This window comes from Drosophila novamexicana, unplaced genomic scaffold, assembly GCF_003285875.2.
Source record: "Drosophila novamexicana strain 15010-1031.04,08,12 unplaced genomic scaffold, DnovRS2.1 tig00000024-arrow-pilon, whole genome shotgun sequence".
Lineage (NCBI taxonomy): Eukaryota > Metazoa > Arthropoda > Insecta > Diptera > Drosophilidae > Drosophila > Drosophila novamexicana.
The window spans coordinates 456,441-477,492 of NW_020824768.1; the positions used below are offsets into that span (position 1 = coordinate 456,441).

At 45.6% G+C, this 21,052-nt stretch overlaps 3 protein-coding genes across 6 annotated transcripts; 1 reads left to right on the top strand and 2 right to left on the bottom strand.

Moving 5' to 3' along the window:
- Positions 1–921: 921 nt before the first annotated feature.
- On the bottom strand, positions 922–2,631 carry LOC115771038 (carboxypeptidase B). The gene is made up of 2 exons (XM_030716574.1): positions 1,664–2,631; positions 922–1,602 (listed from the first exon to the last, which is right to left on the bottom strand). The coding sequence occupies exons 1-2, from the start codon at positions 2,431–2,433 to the stop codon at positions 1,191–1,193; spliced, it is 1,182 nt and encodes a 393-aa protein (XP_030572434.1). The 5' UTR covers positions 2,434–2,631; the 3' UTR covers positions 922–1,190.
- A 4,179-nt stretch (positions 2,632–6,810) lies between these two features.
- On the bottom strand, positions 6,811–7,281 carry LOC115770985 (larval/pupal cuticle protein H1C). The gene has a single exon (XM_030716474.1). It carries the CDS (start codon positions 7,279–7,281, stop codon positions 6,811–6,813), a length of 471 nt encoding a protein of 156 aa, XP_030572334.1.
- A 4,771-nt stretch (positions 7,282–12,052) lies between these two features.
- LOC115770984 (large proline-rich protein bag6-B) lies at positions 12,053–19,472 on the top strand. 4 transcript variants are annotated; one of them, XM_030716471.1, is made up of 10 exons: positions 12,053–12,720; positions 12,821–12,938; positions 13,007–13,227; positions 13,290–14,796; positions 15,227–15,814; positions 17,236–18,195; positions 18,258–18,385; positions 18,452–18,706; positions 18,768–19,116; positions 19,188–19,472. In XM_030716471.1, exons 1-9 carry the CDS (start codon positions 12,655–12,657, stop codon positions 19,107–19,109), a joined length of 4,185 nt encoding a protein of 1,394 aa, XP_030572331.1. In that variant the 5' UTR covers positions 12,053–12,654; the 3' UTR covers positions 19,110–19,116; positions 19,188–19,472. The 4 variants fall into 4 exon arrangements, with proteins under 4 accessions (XP_030572331.1, XP_030572330.1, XP_030572332.1 ...); XM_030716470.1 differs by having other exon boundaries at positions 18,768–19,472; XM_030716472.1 differs by having other exon boundaries at positions 12,055–12,720; positions 18,494–18,706; positions 18,768–19,472.
- The last annotated feature ends 1,580 nt before the right edge of the window (positions 19,473–21,052 follow it).

The window sequence follows — 21,052 nt, forward strand, 5'->3', positions numbered from 1 at the left end:
ATGTATGTATGTATGTATGTATGTATGTATGTATGTATGTATGTATGTATATATGTATGTATGTATGTATGTATGTATGTATGTATGTATGTATGTATGTATGTATGTATGTATGTATGTATGTATGTATGTATGTATGTATGCATGCATGTATGCATGTATGTATGCAGCAAATATAAATAAGACGGTTTTCTACAAGCACCCCTCTATGCGATTCTCAAGAATTCAAGTAGGTCGCACAGACTTCACTTCTATAGTAGAGGAGGCGGCGGCTCTAATATAGGAGGAAGCGGCTGCAACATAGGAGGACACGGCGACTTCGACTCTACAGGAGGCGGCAGCTTGAGCATAGGAGGAGACGGCAGCTTTACTATGGAGTAAGCGGCAGCTTTACTATGGAGGAGGCGGCAGCTCTTACATAGGAGGATGCGGCTCCAACATAGGAGGAGACGGCAGCTTGGCAAAAAAAGGAAAAGGCAGCTGGACCATAGAAAGCGACAGTGGCGGCAGGAGGCGGCAGCTCTTATGTAGGAGGAAGCGGCGACTTGTGCTATCGAGGAGGCGGCGGCCTCATCTACGAAGGAGGCGACGCTTTAAAAATTGATGGAAACATTGACCATGGCTTTGGTGAATGAGACACCTTCAATTTTAGTGTGTGGTTATTGAAAAACAGGTACTTATTCTAAATGTCTTTTAAATAGCTCTCTCTTACCTTTCTCTCTTTCTCTTTCTCTCAGTAACTTTTTTTTATGTTTTTCTCATTTTAATCATATTTTTTTCTTTGTTTTGCTCTTTCACCAACTCTCTTCTTCTTTTATTTTTTTAGTGATGTGCTTATATGAAAACCCATCTCGCCTCCAACTAACAGATAAAATTGAAGAAACCGTGGAAACATATATGAATGAGTAAGTACATATGGACATATATATTTCTAAATAAAAAATAATAAAATTAAGAGCACAACTTATTTTCTAACTTAGAATAAATATTTTTGATTCGCTTTTAAGACACTTAAAGATATACAAATTCGTATAATTGCAAAAAGTTTGATTATTTGCTTGGTTTTTCTTTGCCAAGACAACTCTAGGCAAACTAGAGTGAAGATTGAATATAGTACGTAAGTTTTATTGGACTTAAATAAGTTACTTAACCAACACTGCCTCGCATTAAAGCATTACCCAGCACTCGTGCTAGCGAGAGCATAACGAGATAGCTGTTAAAAGCAATAGAATTTTCATGATATTGGCTAGACTATACGAAGAAGAAATGTGACTAGCTGCAGACTTTGATCCGTCCAGCGGATAGAATTCCATGGCCTTCTCGGCCATGGCACTGATGCCCACCCACGACTCATCTGCCAGTTCCTTCAGCAGCGCCGTGGGTGGCCAGAAATCGAAGGTGTCGCCACGACGCTGGCCGGACAATTCCAGCACATAGGAGAGCGGGAAGCCAATGGAATAGGCATAGTCCAGGCAGGTGCCACCGAATGCGTCAGTTAGGCCAACCTGTTCGTAGGTGAACTCTGTGCCCGTCGCCTTGCGGATGGCCTCGGCGCCAACCTTGGCCACCTCACGTAGTTCCTGGGCATTGTCCGCCGGCGAGCTGAAAGACAGATATAAGATTGAGATAAGCCGAGGAGAGAGTTATAGGCAAATAGACCTACTCCTTGTAGACCCAGGGATAGAACACACTTGTGTGATGGGAGTGCAATGATATGAACATGACAGCACGTCCGGATTGAACCAGATCGAGCATTATATCGCGCACGGCTCGCGCCTCTGGCTCCGAGAAGGGCTCGCTGCCGGCATAGTGATCGTGACAGGGATCGGTGAGCTCCTCATAGCCTTGCTGCCAGCCAATATCGTAATTGCGATTGATGTTCGTGCCGAAGCAATTGCCACCGTTCGGCGAACGTGTATTCCGCCACCATTTGTCTACGGTGCGGGAATAGGTGTAACCGTCCGGATTAACCAGCGGCAATATGGTCCAATCGTAGTCCTTCAGCAGGTGTGCGTGCAGCTCATAGTTAACCACCAGCTGCTCCACGGCATACAAGGCAGCCACCGGCGTCAGCCACTCCCGCGCATGTGCGCCGGCCGCCACAAAGATTGCCTTCTTGCCGGTGCGTCCATCCCCGTTGGTGATCGTTATGGTCTTCAGCGTGCGATTCTCATAGGTGACGCCCACATCTTGCAGCAGCACGCGCTGGCTGAAGGCGCCGCTCAGCTCCTCCAAATAGGCCAACATGCCATCGTAGCTGAGGTACTCATCGGTGTTCAGAGTGTGGGGCGTGGCCACGTGACGTCGACTGCGCAGTCGCTGCTTGAACGCCTGCAGACGCGAGGCGCCAAAGGCCAGCGATCGATCAAACTGTGCTATCGATACGAGAAGCGCGCACAGTGCGAAAAGCAGCGTGTTATCGATTCTTCGCATTTTACACAGTTGCGCGCCAAACTAAACGCCATTCGAAAAAGCTTCGAGTAGCCAATGGGAATGTATTCGTGACGTCACATGTGCATGTGCTTATATGCATGTGACGTGTGTGTGTGTGCGCCCTGGGCTGACGAAAATAAGTAAACCCGTTTCGCAAGCGCAAGCTTTGCGGTTTTTCGGCGCAACAAAATGAGAACCGTTCTCTCGAAATGACAAACAACGACTGAATTCTGTCAATTCGATGTTCTGTTTACAATCTGCGCGATCAGCAATTCGACAGCTCTCTCTTTCTCTCTATCTCCTTCTCTCCTTTTATATATGCCGCACGCTCTCTCTCCTGCTCTCTTGCTGATGCCCGATTCCCTCTCTTGCTTGGATAACCCTTCCTATAAATAAAAGCATTTGCCATAATATTATTGAGTAATACTTTAAATATAATTCCACTATCTCTTAAGTCTTTTTGTTCATGCCAATTTGCCTTATCTCTGTCTCTCTCTCTCTCCCTTGCACTCTCTCCAAATATGTTATTGTGCTGTTGCCTTGGCTGCATGAGTTGCAAAAGCTTCAAAAAATTACAATATACTCGTTTTTATGCAGAGTAAGTGCGTGCCACACTTGTTGCCTATAGATACAATGCATTGTCTGGGTATTTCCCTGTCTTGCACTTTGCGCCTTTGTTTAAATACCCCGTACTTCAGACATCTAGCGGGTATAATGTCTTGTGTGTTGAGCTTGATATTGAAAATAGTATAAACTTTTTAAGGATTCCAAACCAACATAAAAGTAGTTGCTGGTTCTGTTCACAGCGTGAAGCAATTGCCTAGCTAGCTTTCCGCTAGTTAGAACCAAGTTTCTGGTTCAAACCTTAGTTTTTTTCATATATTATATGCAAATTGTTATTCAAAATTTAAAAAAGTTCATATTTGTTTTAAACAAATGCCCCATTGTACTGAAAACATTGCAAGCCGTAAATGTTTTCATATACAAAATGCGGGCGAAATTAATTGTCTGACAAACATTTGTCTTAATTTTATAGGGTTAGATAAATGCATTGTTTGGGGCCAAAGTTATTAATGCTTTGTTTCTGAATAAACAGAAAAGGTTTTTATTTTTATTAATATTAATATTATTTATAAACCAAGCCTTTTTGAAGAAATAGAGTATATTTGGTTTGATTTTCGCGTTGTCTGACTTTTGGACAATTGCTTTGATTCATGTTGAACAGAAAATTGATAAGAATTTTGGGCTCGAGTCGACCAGGTTCAAACCCGGTTGGCAGTTTTTACAAAATTACAAAAAGCATATTTTTAAATAGAATATTGCATTAATGAATTGGGGATCAGGCCTGACTAGGGCTAGACTAGGCATGACGGGTTCGAACCAGCTTCCTACAAACACATTGCACATGCATATGTCCTTATTAGCTAGCCTTTACAGTTATCAGTCGGGGCAACAAACTATGGCAATTCGCTGAAACGGCTAATTGAGTTAACGTTGGCACTTTTCAAACATTTTCCATGGGCTGCCCAAGCTGGCCAAGACGCGGCAAGGCGGCAACAACAAAGCTGCTGATAAAGCGACTTGCCACTATATCTGCTAGTTTTATGCTCTACTTTTATCTCAGTTGGCGGCTTTGGCCATTTTGCGGTTTAAAAAGCCATTAAAAAATGTAATTATGTTGATAAATACGTCTTACTGGGCATTTTGCATTTTTATTTTTCAACGTTTTTTTTTTTTTTTTCAACTTCCTTTTGACGACGGCAGCGCTGGGCAGGGGCGGAGCTGTTGTTGCCACTCAACTTTGGCCGCAACAGCAAAACAACAACATGGCCAAAACAACAACATGGCCAAAACAACAGCAGCAACAACCACACTTCGGTCTTTCTTCAGTTTTTATACCCTGAACCCATTTAAGTATAAGGGTATAAGGGTATATTGTATTTGTGCAAAATCCAAATGTATGTAACAGGCAGAAGGAAGCATCTCCGATCCCAACAAGTATATATATTCTTGATCAGCATCAAAAGCCGAGTCGATCTAGCCAAGTCCGTCCGTCCGTCCGTCCGTATGTATGAACGCAAGGATCTCAGAACCTGTAAGAGCTAGAGACTTGAAATTTTAGATGTAGATGCTCCTAGTTCCCGCGCAGATCGACTTTGTTTCCGATAATCGATAACTTACTCCGTTTCCAAGCAATCGATAAAAATCGATATCCTGATTTTTGGCCAAATTTGGTAAATAATAAGAGCTAGAGTCACCAAACTTGACATATAGCTTCTAGATAGTAATAATATGCATTTGATGTTGGAAGAAGAGGGTTCAGGGTATTCCCTATTCGGGAGCTCCCGACTAGAAACTCTTACTTGTTTTTTTTTTTGCCAGCCAAGTTTCAGCCAACAATTTACTTGGCGGCGCAAATATTTTATCATTGCGCCTTTTCGCAGTCAAGTGGCGAGCCAGCCAGGACCTCAGCCAGAGGCAGGACCAGCTGCTCCTGCTCCTGCTCCTGCTCCAACTACCGCTGCTCCTGCTGACTGTTGCATTTAAGCGCTGTTTATGGCAACATTTTGCTGGTTTTCTTTTTCTGGAGGGTATTATAAATATGAAAGACACAGAAAGAGGCGTAAAGTTTATATATATATGTTCTTGATCAGTATCTGTTGCCATGAAAAATAGTCTTAAAGATTGAATCTTCTTTCTTGTCACATATATCGGATCCGGCCGGAATCATATTTGTCAGCTACTTTTTGGATTATTAAATGTAAATATAATCTCGGAAGGGTATTTAGTTATCGGGTATTCATGTTTTGTTCCTAGCGCTTGCTACAACAATTTTGTAGTTACTTTCTACCAGTAACTATTTAGCAGTTACTTTTTACCAGCTACTATTTACCAGCTACTTTCTACAAGCTACTATTTGCCACCTACTTTTTACCAGCTACTTTTTGCCAGCTACATTTTGACAGTTACTTTTACCAGCTACTTTTTGCCAGCCACTTTATAACAGCTACTATTTGCCAGCTACTTTTAGCAGCCACTTTTTCTATATACTTTTTGACAGTTACTTTTTACCAGCTACATTTTACCTACTTACTTCTCACCAGCCACTTTCTACCAACTACTCCTTGCAATTTGTTGCACACAGTTTCTGGCTATTTAAATAAAAATTTATTAGCATAGTTTTTCGTATTAGCCTGCGGGCACATTTCAATTGAACAATTTGCAGTGCTTTGCAGCTGATTGCCATCTAATGGAGCTATCATTTATGGCCAACTGATGAGCTGAAAAGAACTTGATGCCGAAATTGACTTTTGGCCCGTTTTGCCTCAAGTTTCGCCATTGTGAGTTGAGTTGCAAAATTAATGAGCTAGCAAAAATGTGATTTCAATTTATAGATTATGACCCTCAAGAGCGCCAGGTTGGCTCCATGCAATTGTCAATGTGCATAATTTATAACGAGAACAGAGAAAAAAAAGAAAAGAGAGAAAGAAATCGAAAATAAAAATCCGATTAGTTCAGTTGATGCTGTGTCCTTGGCCGCTCCTCAAGCACTTCCTATGCGGGTCACGTAGCGTTCATGTCCGATTTTTAAGTTTGCGCTGCACAAATCACGTAACCCGACCATTCCACATGGGCGGTTGGGCGTCAAGTGGGCGTGGCATTAGCACAACAACGCTCTAATGTCCTACTTGAGGCTATTTGTAGTGCACTTTGTGTGGATTTTTATGATTTGTTTAGCCACCAACACGAAGACGTGAGCCCAATGTGAGGAAACTATGAACTCAGATTAAGGCTGCGTTAAAGAAATTAAATATATATAACATGTTAGATTTTTCTTTGGGGGATTTTGAGGGTTTCTCTGATAGAAATTAATAAAATATGCAAACTTTCTTTCGATCCATGAAGCTAGACAAACGCATAATAATAGCAAATGACCCGCAAAATCTTAAATTAAGGGTCCAAGTGGGTTCGAACCTCGTCTTCCAAGACTTCTTTCGACCTTTAGTATTTGAAAGTTGGCTTCAAAAGGTTTCTCTGGCTCTTGAAATCTGGAAAACTGAGAAATAGATATAGATAAATAGAATAAGTAATCAAAATCTCAAACTTAAGGTCCAAATGGGTTTGAACCTCGTCTTCCACACCAAGCGAAGCTTAGAAGACTTTTCGAATTTTATTTATTAATAAAGAGAGCAGCATTTATCAAGCTAAAGCTGAGAATAATAAGATAGAGGGTTTATATTTTTGGGATTATATATTTTAGTGAGAAGTTCGAACCCGCAACTTTCTGCTCAGCAACTTCAAAAGTCTCTATTAAAAATATCTTTTATTGAATGCAAGCTCTTAGAAATAGTTGAACAAGCAGTGAAAAATAACAGTCTAGTAGCCCCAATGGGTGCCGAATCCATCGAAGCTCATGTGGGAAACGGTCTCCGCGGGCGAGTAATGAACCACGACGGGCTGATGGCTGGCATAGCTGGCCTGGGCAGCTGGAATGTGCTGCTGCTGCTGCTGCTGCTGCTGATAGACGGGCGCTAGTGGAGCTGCCTGGGTGAAGAGCGTGGGCTGATGCGTTGCATAGCCAACGGAGACGGGCGCTGGAGCGGCATAGCTGAGGCTCTTGGCAATGGCCGGCTGGTAGACATTGTTGCTGATGCGCGTGTCCTGCTTGTGCACCTGGGAGTAGGGCGTGGCCACGGACTTGGCATAGTGCGAGACGGTGCCATCATAGCTCCTGACCACATGCTGCTGTGTATGCGCCACGGCGTGCTCATCGCCCAGATAGCTGATGCCCGCCCAGGCGGGCGAGAGTAGGAGCAGCAAAGTCAGTGCCAGGATTTGGTGTGCCATGTTGAAGCTGTAAAAGAAGTCGACGATCAACTGTTGCTATTTTCTAGCCTCAGCCCAGTCTTATAAATAGGTAAACGCACCACGCACCACGCACTGTGGCCCGGTCGATTACTCATGTGTTGGCCCAGTTTGCGGCGTGACTTTCATAAATCCATTTCTCTATCTCGAGATCGTGGCAAATCAATTTACCCAACACAATGTGACAGCAAATGGAGGGCGTGTCACCGGATCACTTATTGCATAACAACAACCAACAATTGTTCGGCTCACCTGCTCCACATTTCTCTTCTACCTGGCCGCTGAAGTGCCCTCAAGCGCTGACCATGCCCCAAAATGTAAGAGCCAGCACAATTTATGGCCCATCGGAGATGCATTAAGCCCGGCAAATTGTTAATGCATCTCGACGAGCACGAGCTCAACTGCTTCGAGATGTCTTTGCGTATATCTGGGCCAAAGCATCATAACAATGGATTCACAAGCCCCAAAATTCCCTTTCAGTGCGAGCAGCACATTTGTTTATATCAGCTTGCATCATATTAAGGTATTTGCTCAAAAGTTCTTATTGGTCACATTTGTGATTCTTATTGGAATTAAGTTGCATAAAAGTATATTTAAGTTCTTTTTATATCAGCTTGCAGCATATTAAGAAATTGCCTTGAAAGTTCTTAATTGTCATAGCCCAATCTTATTGGAATTGTGTATTTTTTTATTTCTTATTAGACACTGAATAATCTCCAAAATGGAATCGATAGAGCAGCTTCGTATAGCTTTAAAAAGCTTGACTTGACTTTATTTACACAAAGTTGGCCTTAACTCGACTTAATGACGTCCTGTTTTAGATAATAATTGAAATATCTTGGCTAAAACATAAAAGAGGCATTCTTTTATATATAACTAATATAGCCTTAGCCTTAGGTTTCTGAGCGTTGAACTAGCGAGCGACAAGTTGCTGGTTCAAATAAGCAGTAACTATTGTCTATTTTGTTTATATACGTCTTTTTTATAGTAAGCCTTAGCTAAGCTTTCTAAGCGTCGAACTAGCAAGCGAGAGGTCGCTGGTTCAAATGAAGCAGTAACAACTGTCTATTTCTTTTATAAATGTTTTTATTTGGCATTGGGCTTACAATTCTTATTTTAACATATAAACTTAATTCTGCATGCAACATTTTGTAGAGTATTAACACTTCGTATAGTTTCGTGCTGTTACGCTTGCCGCAGCTGAATGCAAGTTTTTGCTATTGTTGCCTACTCAATGGCCCGGCACTCGAATAGTAGAGGAGTCCATTCGATACTTCCATTCGATACCATAAAAATCGCTCAACTACAATTGAGTTATAATCCAATTGGCAAACGTAAAGCAAATGTTGTTAACTTGCCAAAGACAGCAAGTAGGGGCAAGGGAGGGGGTAACGGTAAGAGCAAAGAGAGAGAGAGAGAGAGAGAAGTATAAAGAAGCATAGTTCGTTTTCAAGTAGAAATTCGGGCACATTGTTGCCTTGACCGTCTGCAAAAGTTTTGCGCAATGAAAATGACACATAAATAGCATCAACATTCAGGATCTGGGGAACACAAACGTGATTACGATTACGCTCAACTTCGGCAAGGAGTCACCTTTGTTTGTTGATGACTTTTGCTTGATTTGTGTGTGTGTGTGTGTGTGCGAGTCCATTATGGCTCTTATGAAATTTGGCACATAAATTGTATTATTGCATTTATGCTTGATTTTATTTCCGTTTGCCTTACAATTGCCATGCGATTGTGTGGGCGCTTAACTGCCTTACTGTGCATGTGTGTGCGAGTGTACGTGTGTGTGTGTGTGTCTGCCTTTGTATTGACTGTTAAATTGGCTTTAGTTGCTTTTACGTCGCTTAAGTGAATTTTCTGTGAATTCGTCTTCGTCTGCCATTTTTTTGTTCGCCTGGTCACACTCACTCATGTGTGTGTGCGTGTGCAAGTGTGTGCAACATCATTTGAACGGTTTCCTTGGCTAAGCGCCTTACTCAATGCCCGAGCACAATTTGAACTTCAATTAGCTGCATTGGCCACTTAACCTCACTCTCCCGATCTCGCCCACTCTCACGTGCGCTCTCGCCCGCTCTGCCACTCTCCCACTCTGCCACTCTCCCACTCTCTCTATTGTATACAATTACAAATGACGCGCCAGCGCCAGGCCGAAAGTCAATTAACGGGACTCGCATAAAAGCTCCACGCGCCTCGTCTGCTAATTGGAATTGAAACATAAATTAAAAGTCAAAGACGAAAACGAAAATGAAGACGAAGACGAAATTGTGCGAAGGCTGAATGCAACTAAAACTTTACGACTTCTCTGCGCGCACACATGTGCGACGGCATGTCTGTGTGTGTCTGTGTGCTTGCCAGTGTTGGTCAACAACTGTGCCATTTTTACGTATTGTCGTAATGTGCAGCAATTACGTTAGTTTGCCATTGTTTCCATTGTTGTTTTTTTTTTTCGTTTCTGCTGTTGCGGGCGCATTGACAGCTTAGATTAAGTGTTGACTATAAATTTTGCGGTTCGGCTTTTAGTTCTCGCCCGAGTTGGCGATATTTATGAGGCCAATGCAATTGCCACTTGCAACTGGAAATTATTTACCAGCAATTACAAGTATGAGCCGTAAAGCATATTGCAGCCAATCAACTAACCAACCACACGCACACAAGCACACACACGCACAGACACGCACACAAGCACACACGCACACAAGCACACACACTTACAATTTAGCCTTCATATTAACCCTTATGTTAGCTGTGTGTCTATATTTAACCCCAGTTTATAGATTTATAGTTTTTGTGTATTCCATCTTATCTTTATGCGTATTTTTTTTGTAGCTTTGCTCAATCTCTTTGATTGAACCGTTGCAATTCTCAACAAGTTAAGGCTGCAATTGCAAAGGGCTCTCATCTTAACCCTTATGTGAGATATGTGTCTATGTTTAACACAGTTTTGTTTTGCTTTGGTCACTTTGTTCAATCTCGTTGATTGATCCCTTGCAATTCTCAACAAGTTAAGGCTGAAACATACATATATTTTAAAAAAAAAAAAATACTTTCCCAGCAGAAATATCCGTTCTCTTAGGGGTTAATGCCGCGTTTTGGTTTCCCGGGTGTTATATTGCCAATCAGCTGCCCTCTGTCTTGGCCTTAGACACAAGCAACCCCTGCGCCAGCCCTATTTGCCACACCCCCCGCCCAATGCCCCCTCCCTCTGCCCTTTGGCTGTGTTGGTGTGTTATGGCACAAAAGGGAGTTGGCTTCAATTTTCTTTATATTATAGCCTGATTTAATTTGACGTGAGACTTTGGAGCTGCACTGCCCGTTCTTGACCGTCACGTGAAATGAGAAAATGCCAGGAAAAGCGTCGGGGAAAATCGAAAAAGTTGGCCAAGCAATGATTACAACTTACATTCAATGCGTTGAAATTCAAATTTCATGAATGAAAATATTAACAATAACAAAAGTAAAAGTCATTTGCCAGCTGCCAGAAGCACGACAACAACAACAACAACAACAACAATATCCATTTAGAGAGCGGCTGCCTGATCTCCCGATTGATATAATTTCATTAAGTCCCTCCCCCTCAAAAAAAAAACCAACTGCCAAGCAATTATTGTTGTTTTTTATTATATTTTTTTCCGCTCTGTGACATTCTCAGGGAAATGTCAGCGAAGGCGTCATGCTCACATTTGGCGCCCTTTGCAACACTGTCAGAACCAAGTTTTGTGGGGAAAAACACGAAAATATACAAAACAAATAGGAAAACGGGCGGAAAAAAAAAAGAAAAGATAATGAAAATTAAAATGAAAATGCATAAACAGAGTTTTGTAAAGGGGGGGGGGGGGGGGGGGGGGGGGGGTAAGGGGGCGTGGCGCGAAGTGTCGAAAACTCATTAAAACTTTTTTACAGCCCATTTAAAAGCAATTTGTAAATTGCAAGGCGTTAAGTAAAGTGTACAAATTATTAAATATTGCCCCACTGACAAAATGTGCCAAAATAAACATAAATAAATAATAATAATATAAAATATTTATAAGCTTTGCAAAGGAATTATAGATATATTAAAGTCTTTACTATTTAAGCATTTCATCTTAGCACAATTTGTGCCCCCTTAAAAATATTCGGCAATCATTTTGAGCTCGTGGAACTCACAATCGCCGACATTAAATCACATTTCCGCACATTTCTTGGGGTATAAGAAAAATTGTGTTAGCCCCTTTTCCTCCCCTTCTCGCTGCGGCTCTGCCACTTAAATATTCAAAGCAAAAAGTTGTTCTACACCTTTTGCTTTGCCTGGTTTATTTCTTATTATTCATGCGGCGCCTTTTTTCTGTGTGCAGTGCCCAAAAAAATTCCCACAGGATGCAACTCAAAGCCGACGTCGCAAAGGGGCCCGGGCGGGTTACCTTTGGCCCGCGGTTGGGTTAATATATGCGGTGAGCACGTCAAGTGTTTTTGTGGACGCGCAAGTAAACATTTTACTTGTGCACATGTGAAGGAAACGAATAATAAACGCGAATGCGCTGAATTTGTATTCAAATATATGAGACTTTCGCGCCAAGTGGCAGCATGCTAGGGCTGCAGCGCAACGACAGGCTTGCCAGATACTTGGAAACTTTCTAGTTGCTCTGAATATATTTTCAAATATGCGCGCCAAGTGTCAGCCAAACAGGGCAATGAGAGCCTTGCCAGACTATTTGAAAGAGCAAACGATAGTTGGCAGCTGGTCGATGTATCGTTTGATGTGCAAGATTTTTGTAATGTGCCCGTATTGTTTTTATTTTTAATACCAATTTGGTAAATTCCAAACAAATTGTATACAGTATATTTTGTAAAAGCAGAAGTTAAGAATTCTCAGTCGCAGCCGCTAGCTATTTTTGTGTAATTGTTTGTCAAAATTTACCTGATATATATTTCGAATTAGTTGCTTGGAAAACGCCTGGCATACGGTGCAATTGCGACATAGCGGCTTTGACGATTCGCAATCGCATGAAAATCAAACAAAAATCAAAATAAAACAAGAAGAAAAAAAAAAAACGCACACTTGGCTACACCGGATTGGAAAACACAGCGCAAAAATAGTGTGAGAGTGAGAGTGAGAGCAAGGGCGAATCCGTATCCGAAACCGATTCCGAATGCGAACGCGAATGCGATTCGATTGGCAGAAACGACACAACGATAGCCATCGCACATCGGCACGGCACCGATTTTCTTCTTCCACCCGCGCCGTTCCCGTTGGCAGCCAGCAGCTAGCCAGCCGTCTGTTTTAAGTATTTTTGCAGTCAAAAGAAACTAATTGAACAGCATTTGCGCCGCAATTGACAACACGGGCTAATTACAATACAGACGGCCGAAAAAATGTTAATAAACCTAAAGGTGAAAACTCTAGATGCTCGCACACACGACTTCAGCATCGACAATGAGGTAAGTGTGTGTGTGTGTGTGTGGTATTTTTTTTTTTTTTTTGAGGTTGTGGTATGACCAGAAGCTTCCAAAACCGCTTTTCTTTGACCAATTTTTACAGTTAACCATACGGCAGTTCAAGGAGCAGATTGCGGAGAAGACGAACATCGCCGCGGAGAACCAGCGCATCATCTACCAGGGTCGCGTGCTGGCGGATGACAAGCAGGTCAAGGAATACGGTGAGTCATCTGCACACACAGTTTTGGACACACTCATTAATGCCCTGCCCTGTTCCACTCTCTGCCAGATGTGGACGGCAAGGTGCTGCACGTCGCCGAGCGTCCGCCGTTCTCGCAGCGCGGCGCCAACGCCACCAACAACGATGAGCCGATGCGTGGCTTTCGCGGCATGCCCGGCCGGCCAACGCCGCGCAATTTGCGCAATGCACCATACTTCCGGGCACTCGATGGCATGCTGGTGGGCACCATGGCCATACCCGTAAACAACGGACCCTTGACCGCCGCCGGAGTAAGTCTTGACCCGCAGCGCGCCTCGTTTCCTTGTCTTATCTCTGTTGCAATCCCTTGCAGGCACGGACACCACCGAATCGCTTTCCGAACTCGTCGTCCTTTTGCATTAATCGCATTACCGTTGCCCAGCACATGATCGACTGTGCCAACAATATAGCCGCCTATCTGGAGAATCCGGAGATCGGTCTGAACAATCAGCCGTTGGATATACTGCAACGCGGTCACTGGACCATGGAGTCCACTGTGGTCGAGGTCGGCGTCTCCTCGACGGACTTGCCGCGCAACAATAACATCATCGACATGGTGCAGGATGCGGTCACCGCGGCCCTCTCCCGCAATACGCCCGGCCGCAACTACACCGTAGTGCAGCTGCCCACGGTGTACACCAACGAGGAGGGCGAGCAGCAGCAGCAGCAGCGCTCGACCCAGGCCGGCGGCAGCAGCGAAGGCGCCGCCAGCGGCGCCGTGGCCGGCAGCGATACCAGCGAGGAGACGACAGCCGCTGCTGCGGTCATCATTGAGGATGTGATCGAGACTGACGACGAGGCTGCTGAGGGTGCCGGCACGCCGCCAGGCGAGGACGAGCGTTCCAACTCGCCACAAGCAACTGATGGAGCAGCAGGATCAGCGCCAGCTACGGCAGGAGCTGCCGAGGACAATGCCACCAATGCGGCGGCGGCGGCAGCAGCAGGCATTGGTCCGCGTCGTCGGACCCGGCCTCAGGTGCTGGCGAGTGTCTTCCAGCGCTATCGCAGCGTGGAGACGCGCTTGTCGCCCTTCCTGGATCGCTACTACGAAATACTGCAGCAGGATCCCAACTTCGAGGAGCAGGACACGGCTGGCCGCGAGAACGCCCAGCGCATCTACGATCGCGTCTCAGAAGCCTTGCACTATCTGTCCCATGCCCAGCACGCCATCTCGGATCTGATGCTGGACCTCTCGCAGCCGGGCCCGCGCGTGCTCACCTGCCGGCCCATACTCGTCGAGCAGAGCGGCTACATACGCTCGAACAACATATTCACGCCCAATCTGGTGGCCACGCCGCTGGCCGAGCTCATCGCCCAGGTGCCGCCGGCCCAGGGTGCCGCTTCGACTGCGGCGACAGCTGCAGTTGCCACACAGCAGCCGGAACAGCTGAGCATGGAACAGCAGCTGGAACTGGACTCATATGCGCGCGCTGTCCGAGCGGCCGTTCCCTTGCCACTTGCTGCCGCCGCAGCAGCTCCCGCTCCGGATCAGTCGCAGAACCCGCCAAGCGAACAGCAGCAAATGGATGAGCTCTATGCACGCGCTTTTGCGTTTCCAAGAGGAACTTCTCTGCCACGTGCCGCCGCAGCTGCCACAACTCCAACACAATCACAAACTGAGCCGGAGCCTGTCGCTAGCGATGACGCAATGGCCGCGGGCGTGGCTGAGGCAGATGCTGCAGCTGCTGTCGTTGCTGGCCTTTTGACGCGCAACAACGACAACGTCGAGGATCCCGTGGATGAGCCCATGGTGGCGCCAACAAATGCCGCTGCAGCCGCTGGCGCCCAGCCGCAGCCGCGCTCCGAAGTGGGCGAAATGGGTGAGTCCAAATCTTGAATAGATGCAAAAGCAACTGCACGGAAAGAAAACCTTCCTTAACTAATCCCCTGTCGATCTTCTCCAGATGAGCGCGAGCAGCATTTAGCTGAGGGCGATGCAGCACCCAGGCCCAGGTTTCGCCTGTATATGCCCGTGCCCATGCCACCGCCCAGTAGGTCCAATCCTTTCGCCTTTCTTAAGCTCCGCTTGCCGTTGATTTCTAATCATGCTTCCAATTTCCCGCATTGGCATCTAACTGAAAATCAATTCAATTGAAAGCTCAAGCCCTAATCTGTTGTGTTCCTCTTGTTGTTGCTCTACTAATTGCCTCCTGGAGCACCTCTTGACCTCCTGGAGCACCTCCCTGCTGCGCAGTTGACTTTTGTTTTATTTGAATTCCATTTTTATAACACTTCTTCGCCTGCTTGCAGATCCGCACGTGCAGATGGCCCGCTTGATACAGGCCGTGGTTAATAGCGCCACAAACGATACGGATCTGCGTCTGGAGTTCAATGTGCCCAATGTGATGTCCATCAATTTGCCGGTGCATGTGATGACCGCTGCTGTGCATCCACAGGGACGCCCAGCAGCTGCCACCGACAGCACTGGAACTGCAACTGCAACTGGCGATGCGAATGCAGCAGCAGCTGCCGGTGCAACACCACCAGCTGCTCCCGGTGCTGCTGCTGCCGGTGCGCCTCCAGCCGCTGCATCCACATCGAGCGGCACACGCAGCGGCGAGCAGCGGGCAAATACATTGCCCACAACGGCCACGCAGACTCGGTCGACGTCCCGGCCGCAGATACAGATTGGCGGCAATAACAATTGGGCCGGACGCATTGCGCCCACGCACACCGCATTCGATCGCTTTTTGCCCTGCAACAGCCATCATATACGCGAGCCCGAAACGCTGATCCAGCACAACAACAACAACAATAACAACAACAGCAACAACATCATCAACACGAGCACGAGCAGCAATCGAAGATCGGCCGCAGCAGCAGCCGGCAATGCAGCGGGTGAGTCTTATGTCCTAGCCTAGAACCTCAAATCGCTTAGTCTTAGTACGAATAAGTGTATATCTGTATATATATATAGTCTCTATATAGAGAGAGAGAGCCGTAGTTATGTCTCGGGCACTGCACGGCTTCGCCTCGCCACGTTGTTTGCTTTCCTCCTCATCCTAACATCATTCACCAGAGATGTAAACCGGGTTTTTATTGTGCACAAACAAACAGAACACAAGAGTACAAATCCAAAACAAAGCGTTACGCAACAAATTTCATTAGAACCAGCGACACCTGATCCTCAGTTTCCAATCTCTCAGTATTAAATAAATATAATATCATATACACATAATAAAATACAGTGGACCTCCGACAGTTAGCACTTCTAGAAAGAAGCAAAATGTGCAGATATTTAACTAATCGTCAGTTTTAAGCAATTCTGAATATGAAATTGTTGTGTGTATCAAATTGCCCGGCTATGCGCGGGCGAAGTATTTATCGATACAATTTTAATTAGTTTTCCTTTCATTTGAGCGAATATCGTTGAAATGCGTATTCATATATTTAAATATTTTGAAATGAATTTTAAGAAAGTTCTATCAAAAAAATATTTAACCAACAACAAAACTTATTTCAGTAGCTTTCCACTTATCTTTCACCCTTGTTGGTGGAATTGTCGAAAACTACATATTCATGTATTTTATTTTCAAGAAATATCGTTTTTAAAAAAATGATTTTACAAAAAAAAACTTTAAGAGTTTTCCACTTAATTTCCACCCTTGCTGGTGGAAATCACGAAAATGACTGTGAAAATTGAAGTTTTTCCCCCAATTGCGACTTGTACTGTGCGTCAATCAATGCGTCAGTCAGTCAATCAAAACCACCAGCTTTGTAAATATATAGAAATTTGTATATCTGAAAGCGAAGTTCGCTTTTCGAATGAATTGAATTGATTTATGTTCAATTATATACGATACAAAAAGTGCATCGTCGCATATAGAGTCCTAATGGAGGTATCGGATGGAAGCTTAGAATATAATATATAATTAGTTTATCAACAACAGCAGCCGACCCTTAGACTGTCTGTTTTCACACATGCTAGTCTCACAGGATTAAGGATATCTTCATGGAACATAGCCTAGACACGTCTGGCTTTCGTATTCTTCTAAAGAGAAATGCAGATGGTACTAATATTTATATAAATATTCTACCAACAATCACATAAATCCAAATATAAGTCACAGGACAGGCGAGTGGAGCCTTCGACCAATTCAACGAATCCAAAAGTAGCCGTGTAACACACACAGAAACACACTCACACAGTCACACACACTCACCCACACACACACATACACATACACAGATAGGAATCTTAGTCGGTGGCCGGTTTGCATCTCTGTCATCTAATTTGCATTCTATCCGTGTCATCATAGTCATCGCTAGTCGCTTGCCGCCGCGTAGCCAGAGCGGCACGAGTCTCGCGCGTCCAATGTCGTCGCGTCGACGTGCCGCCATCAGCCGTGAGAACCGAAGCGGAAGCGTGCCGGGAATGGCAACCGTTGCTAATGCCGCTGGTGGTGGCGGAGGTGGAGGTGGAGGTGGTGGTGGCGGTGGGAGCAGCGGTCCAGCTGCGAGCAGCAATGCGAGCTACACGCTCAATCGCCGTGCTCTCCCGCCGAACGTACGGCCCATGCAAAGAACCATATCCAGACTTATATCCGCTATGTTTGACAATTTTTTGGTAACTAATATGAGAAATCATGCGCAAACAGCTTTGGCCGGCAATGTGACCGCCAGCAACAACGCCGCCGGCAACACTGTGGGAGCCAATCCCACCGTATCCTTATCCGCAGCATCAGCTGCAGACGCTGACCTGTCCGGCACACCGATTGCCGGCAACAGCGTGACCAGCCTCGGCCCAGTCACATCAGCGGTACAAGTAGCAGCGGGAGCAGGAGCGGGAACAGCTGGAGGAGCAGCAGCCACTGTTGTGGTCAGGGAGCAGTCGAGCGATTTGCGTGCCCAGCTGCGCAGCTTTCTGAATCACAGCGTCTTCGAGGGTGCGCCCATTAACGAGGAGACGATGCCCTCGGCCATTGGCCGCGCCCTGGACTGGTTTGGCGACAGCCTGCTCTATTTGCCGCAGTACGAGCGGCCGGAATACAATTCACGCGATTCGGTGTGCAACACGCTGCGCCAGAGCCTGCGCCTGGTCATCGAGCTGTGCTACAGATCCAACAGCTGCGGCAGCCACTTCGAACAGCAGCTCAAACAGATCTGCGAGCAGTTCCGCAAGCGACTCTACAGCGTGCTCTTCCTGTGCCTCGGCAGCGTCAATGCGGAGCTTTATTGGCGCCAGCTGATGCGGCTGCTCTGCGTGCCACTGCGCTCAAGTGAGTGAGCTCCTTGTAGGCTGTTTCAACAACCAAAACTAATTGTGCCTGATCCTCTGCAGATTTCCGCAACGAAGCCTTGCAGTTTCTGTGCATCTACATTGATCCGACAATACCGGCGCACACGGACACCGCCGATGCCCAACAGTTCCTGGTGCTGCGCGATGCTCAGTTATCGCTGCCCTTAGATGTAAGTCAGGGAGAGAGTGGCCCGAGTGGAGAGGGTAGGGGGTAGCGTCTCATTCGCAACTAATAGCAGCCTTTTGTGGCGCCGCCGCCGCTTGCATTTCATCCACAGCCGCTGCAGCAGCAGCAACAGCAGTCGCCGCCGGCAGCGCAATCGCTCGATAGCGACATTGAAATGGCCGAGGTGGCCAGCAGCAGCAGCAGCAGCGCCTCAGAACTGGAGCCAGCATTGCCCGCCGTGACGGTCGGCTCGGAGCCCTGGCACAACAATTTCCCCAATGACTGGCTGCCTGTGATAACGCGGGATCTGCAGACCCAAGCGGAGGTGAGTGACAGCACCATTGACAACCGGTTCGCCTAATCAATCTCATCACCTGGCCTTACAGCAAAACCGGCCACAGCCGCCGTACTCGGATGCCTACATATCGGGCATGTCTGCCAAGCGCCGCAAGATCATCCAGTCGGAAAAGCCGCCAAATGTTGAGTGTCTGATCGCCAGCGGAGTGCAGCGTGCCTTACAGAGCACCGGTCTGAGCGGACCGAACGGACCCGGCGTCAATACGGCCGTCAATCCGGATGTTGTGATCAATGCCATTGCACATGACGCTGTCGTTCAGTCATCCTACACAGAGGCCGTGCGCAGCAATGCCCGGGAACGCCTTAAACAGGACATCGATTACAAGCCGGGCAAATATCCGCAGATCGCCAAGTTCACTGAACAGAAGTAGCTGGCGGGTAGGCGGGCGATTAGTGCTTAGTGCTTTATTGTAAATGTTACTTTAACTAAAATATTGTATTTAATTTAGTTAATTGGATAAGTTCTGTTTAAAAGCGGCTCGATTGCAGCCTGACCAAAAGGCGGTCCATGCAGTCACATCAAGTGCTCGGGAAGTGGATGCTGCTTCGATTCAATACATATATATATATATATACATATATATAACTATATGTATATATATATCTATATATATATATATTACAAATACACATATATTATTAACTGCAAAACTACACGAAATTGAAGGTCGAAACATTTTAGGACAACTCTGCATTAAAGAAGAAAGCTAAATAAAAGTACATAAATAAATTAAGCCACAAACTAAGTTAATTATCGGCCAGTTTAGCTATTTTCAAGCTTAACTTGGCTATTTTCAAGTGTCAACAGTTAATATTTCAAGCTCATTTAGCTATTTTGTTGCATTTTAACCTTATTGTTGCTATAAGCGAACATAGCTATTTTTGGCTATTTTTGACACTGGCTTCAGCTATTTTCTGCAGAGGTAGTTGGTCACACTGCTGGCTGTTTGGCATTTGGCTCAATTGATCGATGGCGTCCCCGTGTCGGATGACGCAGTGGCCACACTGGCCAGCAGACAAAGCCGTGACGACAAACAAATTCCAGCCAAATATTTTAGCCGCAATTAACGCGGCCAGGCCCCATTGACGTGCACGGATTGGCCAGATACGGGGCTTGGCCACATGATCATTTCCGTTATTGATCTCTGGAATTTGCAGCATCTTGCTCGAGTGGCTAAACGAGGAATGCGCCGTAAATTGTCCATTCATATTACAACAACTATCACAAGAAAATATAACAACAAATTCATGCCACATGACTTGATAATGCTACGGCATCTGGCCATAACGGCACAACTTGACGTTTCCATTAAATATGATAAAAAAAAAAAAAACACGAAAAATTTGTCACATAAAAATGTTGAAATTATTTATGTGGCAGGCACAAAAATCGGAATAAGTAATAATTAATATTTGTTGTTGATTTTGTTGGCTTTTTAAATATTTTCTGCTTTAATACTGGGCATGATTGAAATTTAAAAATAGCCCATCTACGCAATCGTTTCGTATTTTTAATACGAATACGATTAATCGATTATACACATACATACATACATGCATATATCTAGTTGTCGCAAGGGGGCGTGTAACGGTCACACTAAAAATAACCCTGTCCTTATTTGCCCCTCTCTCTCTCTCTCTCTGTGTGCGTGTGCGTGTGTGTGTGTCATCAAGCCGAGACCGAGATCGAGTCCGAGTGGCACTCTTGCAACAAGCCACAAGAAAATTGCCACTTGCCGGCAGCCAATGATTAATTGCAGTAGCAGCAGCAGCAGAGGAGTGCGGCGGGCAAGGGCGATGGCGCAGGGGGGGGGCGGGTGGAGGCACCCGGCCTGGCTGGCTGGCTGCCTGCGTTGGCACGCGCATTGCAGCCGCAGGAATTCGGTGAGGAATTCGCGGCGACAGACGGCATTTTTTAAGGGGGCTTTGGTTAATTATGTATGCGCTGTGCCCAGCAATGGCAACGGCCAGAACTTCAAAATAAATTAAGGCTGCGGACTTTGATGCATGGTGCAGGCTGCTGCCGCTTGCCGCTTGCATCTCTCTCGTTTTAATGTGGCGCCTGCAATGAGGTGGCGCCAGTTGCCCCACAGTAGCCTGACAGTGGGCAATTATTGTTGATTTATTTACGAGTACGTTGGACATTTTTCGGCTGCAATTAAATACCAAATTAAATACTAAGCTCTGCTTATCGATAATCGATATGTCGATAGCTCAAAATGGCAAACTAAGCACCGTTAATGCAGTTTTGCATATGTTTAGCTAAATGTTGAGAACGTTGCACGCTCTTCAAATACCCTGTAATTGTTGGGTA

Excerpts from the sequence above, each read along its gene's own strand:
- LOC115771038 (XM_030716574.1), bottom strand. The coding sequence starts at position 2,433 with ATGCGAAGAATCGATAACACGCTGCTTTTCGCACTGTGCGCGCTTCTC. Across the intron at positions 1,603-1,663 it reads TATCCCTGGGTCTACAAGGA|CTCGCCGGCGGACAATGCCC; the intron begins GTAGGTCTATTT and ends TCTGTCTTTCAG.
- LOC115770985 (XM_030716474.1), bottom strand. The coding sequence starts at position 7,281 with ATGGCACACCAAATCCTGGCACTGACTTTGCTGCTCCTACTCTCGCCC.
- LOC115770984 (XM_030716470.1), top strand. The coding sequence starts at position 12,655 with ATGTTAATAAACCTAAAGGTGAAAACTCTAGATGCTCGCACACACGAC. Across the intron at positions 12,721-12,820 it reads ACTTCAGCATCGACAATGAG|TTAACCATACGGCAGTTCAA; the intron begins GTAAGTGTGTGT and ends CAATTTTTACAG. Across the intron at positions 18,196-18,257 it reads CTGCGTGCCACTGCGCTCAA|ATTTCCGCAACGAAGCCTTG; the intron begins GTGAGTGAGCTC and ends GATCCTCTGCAG.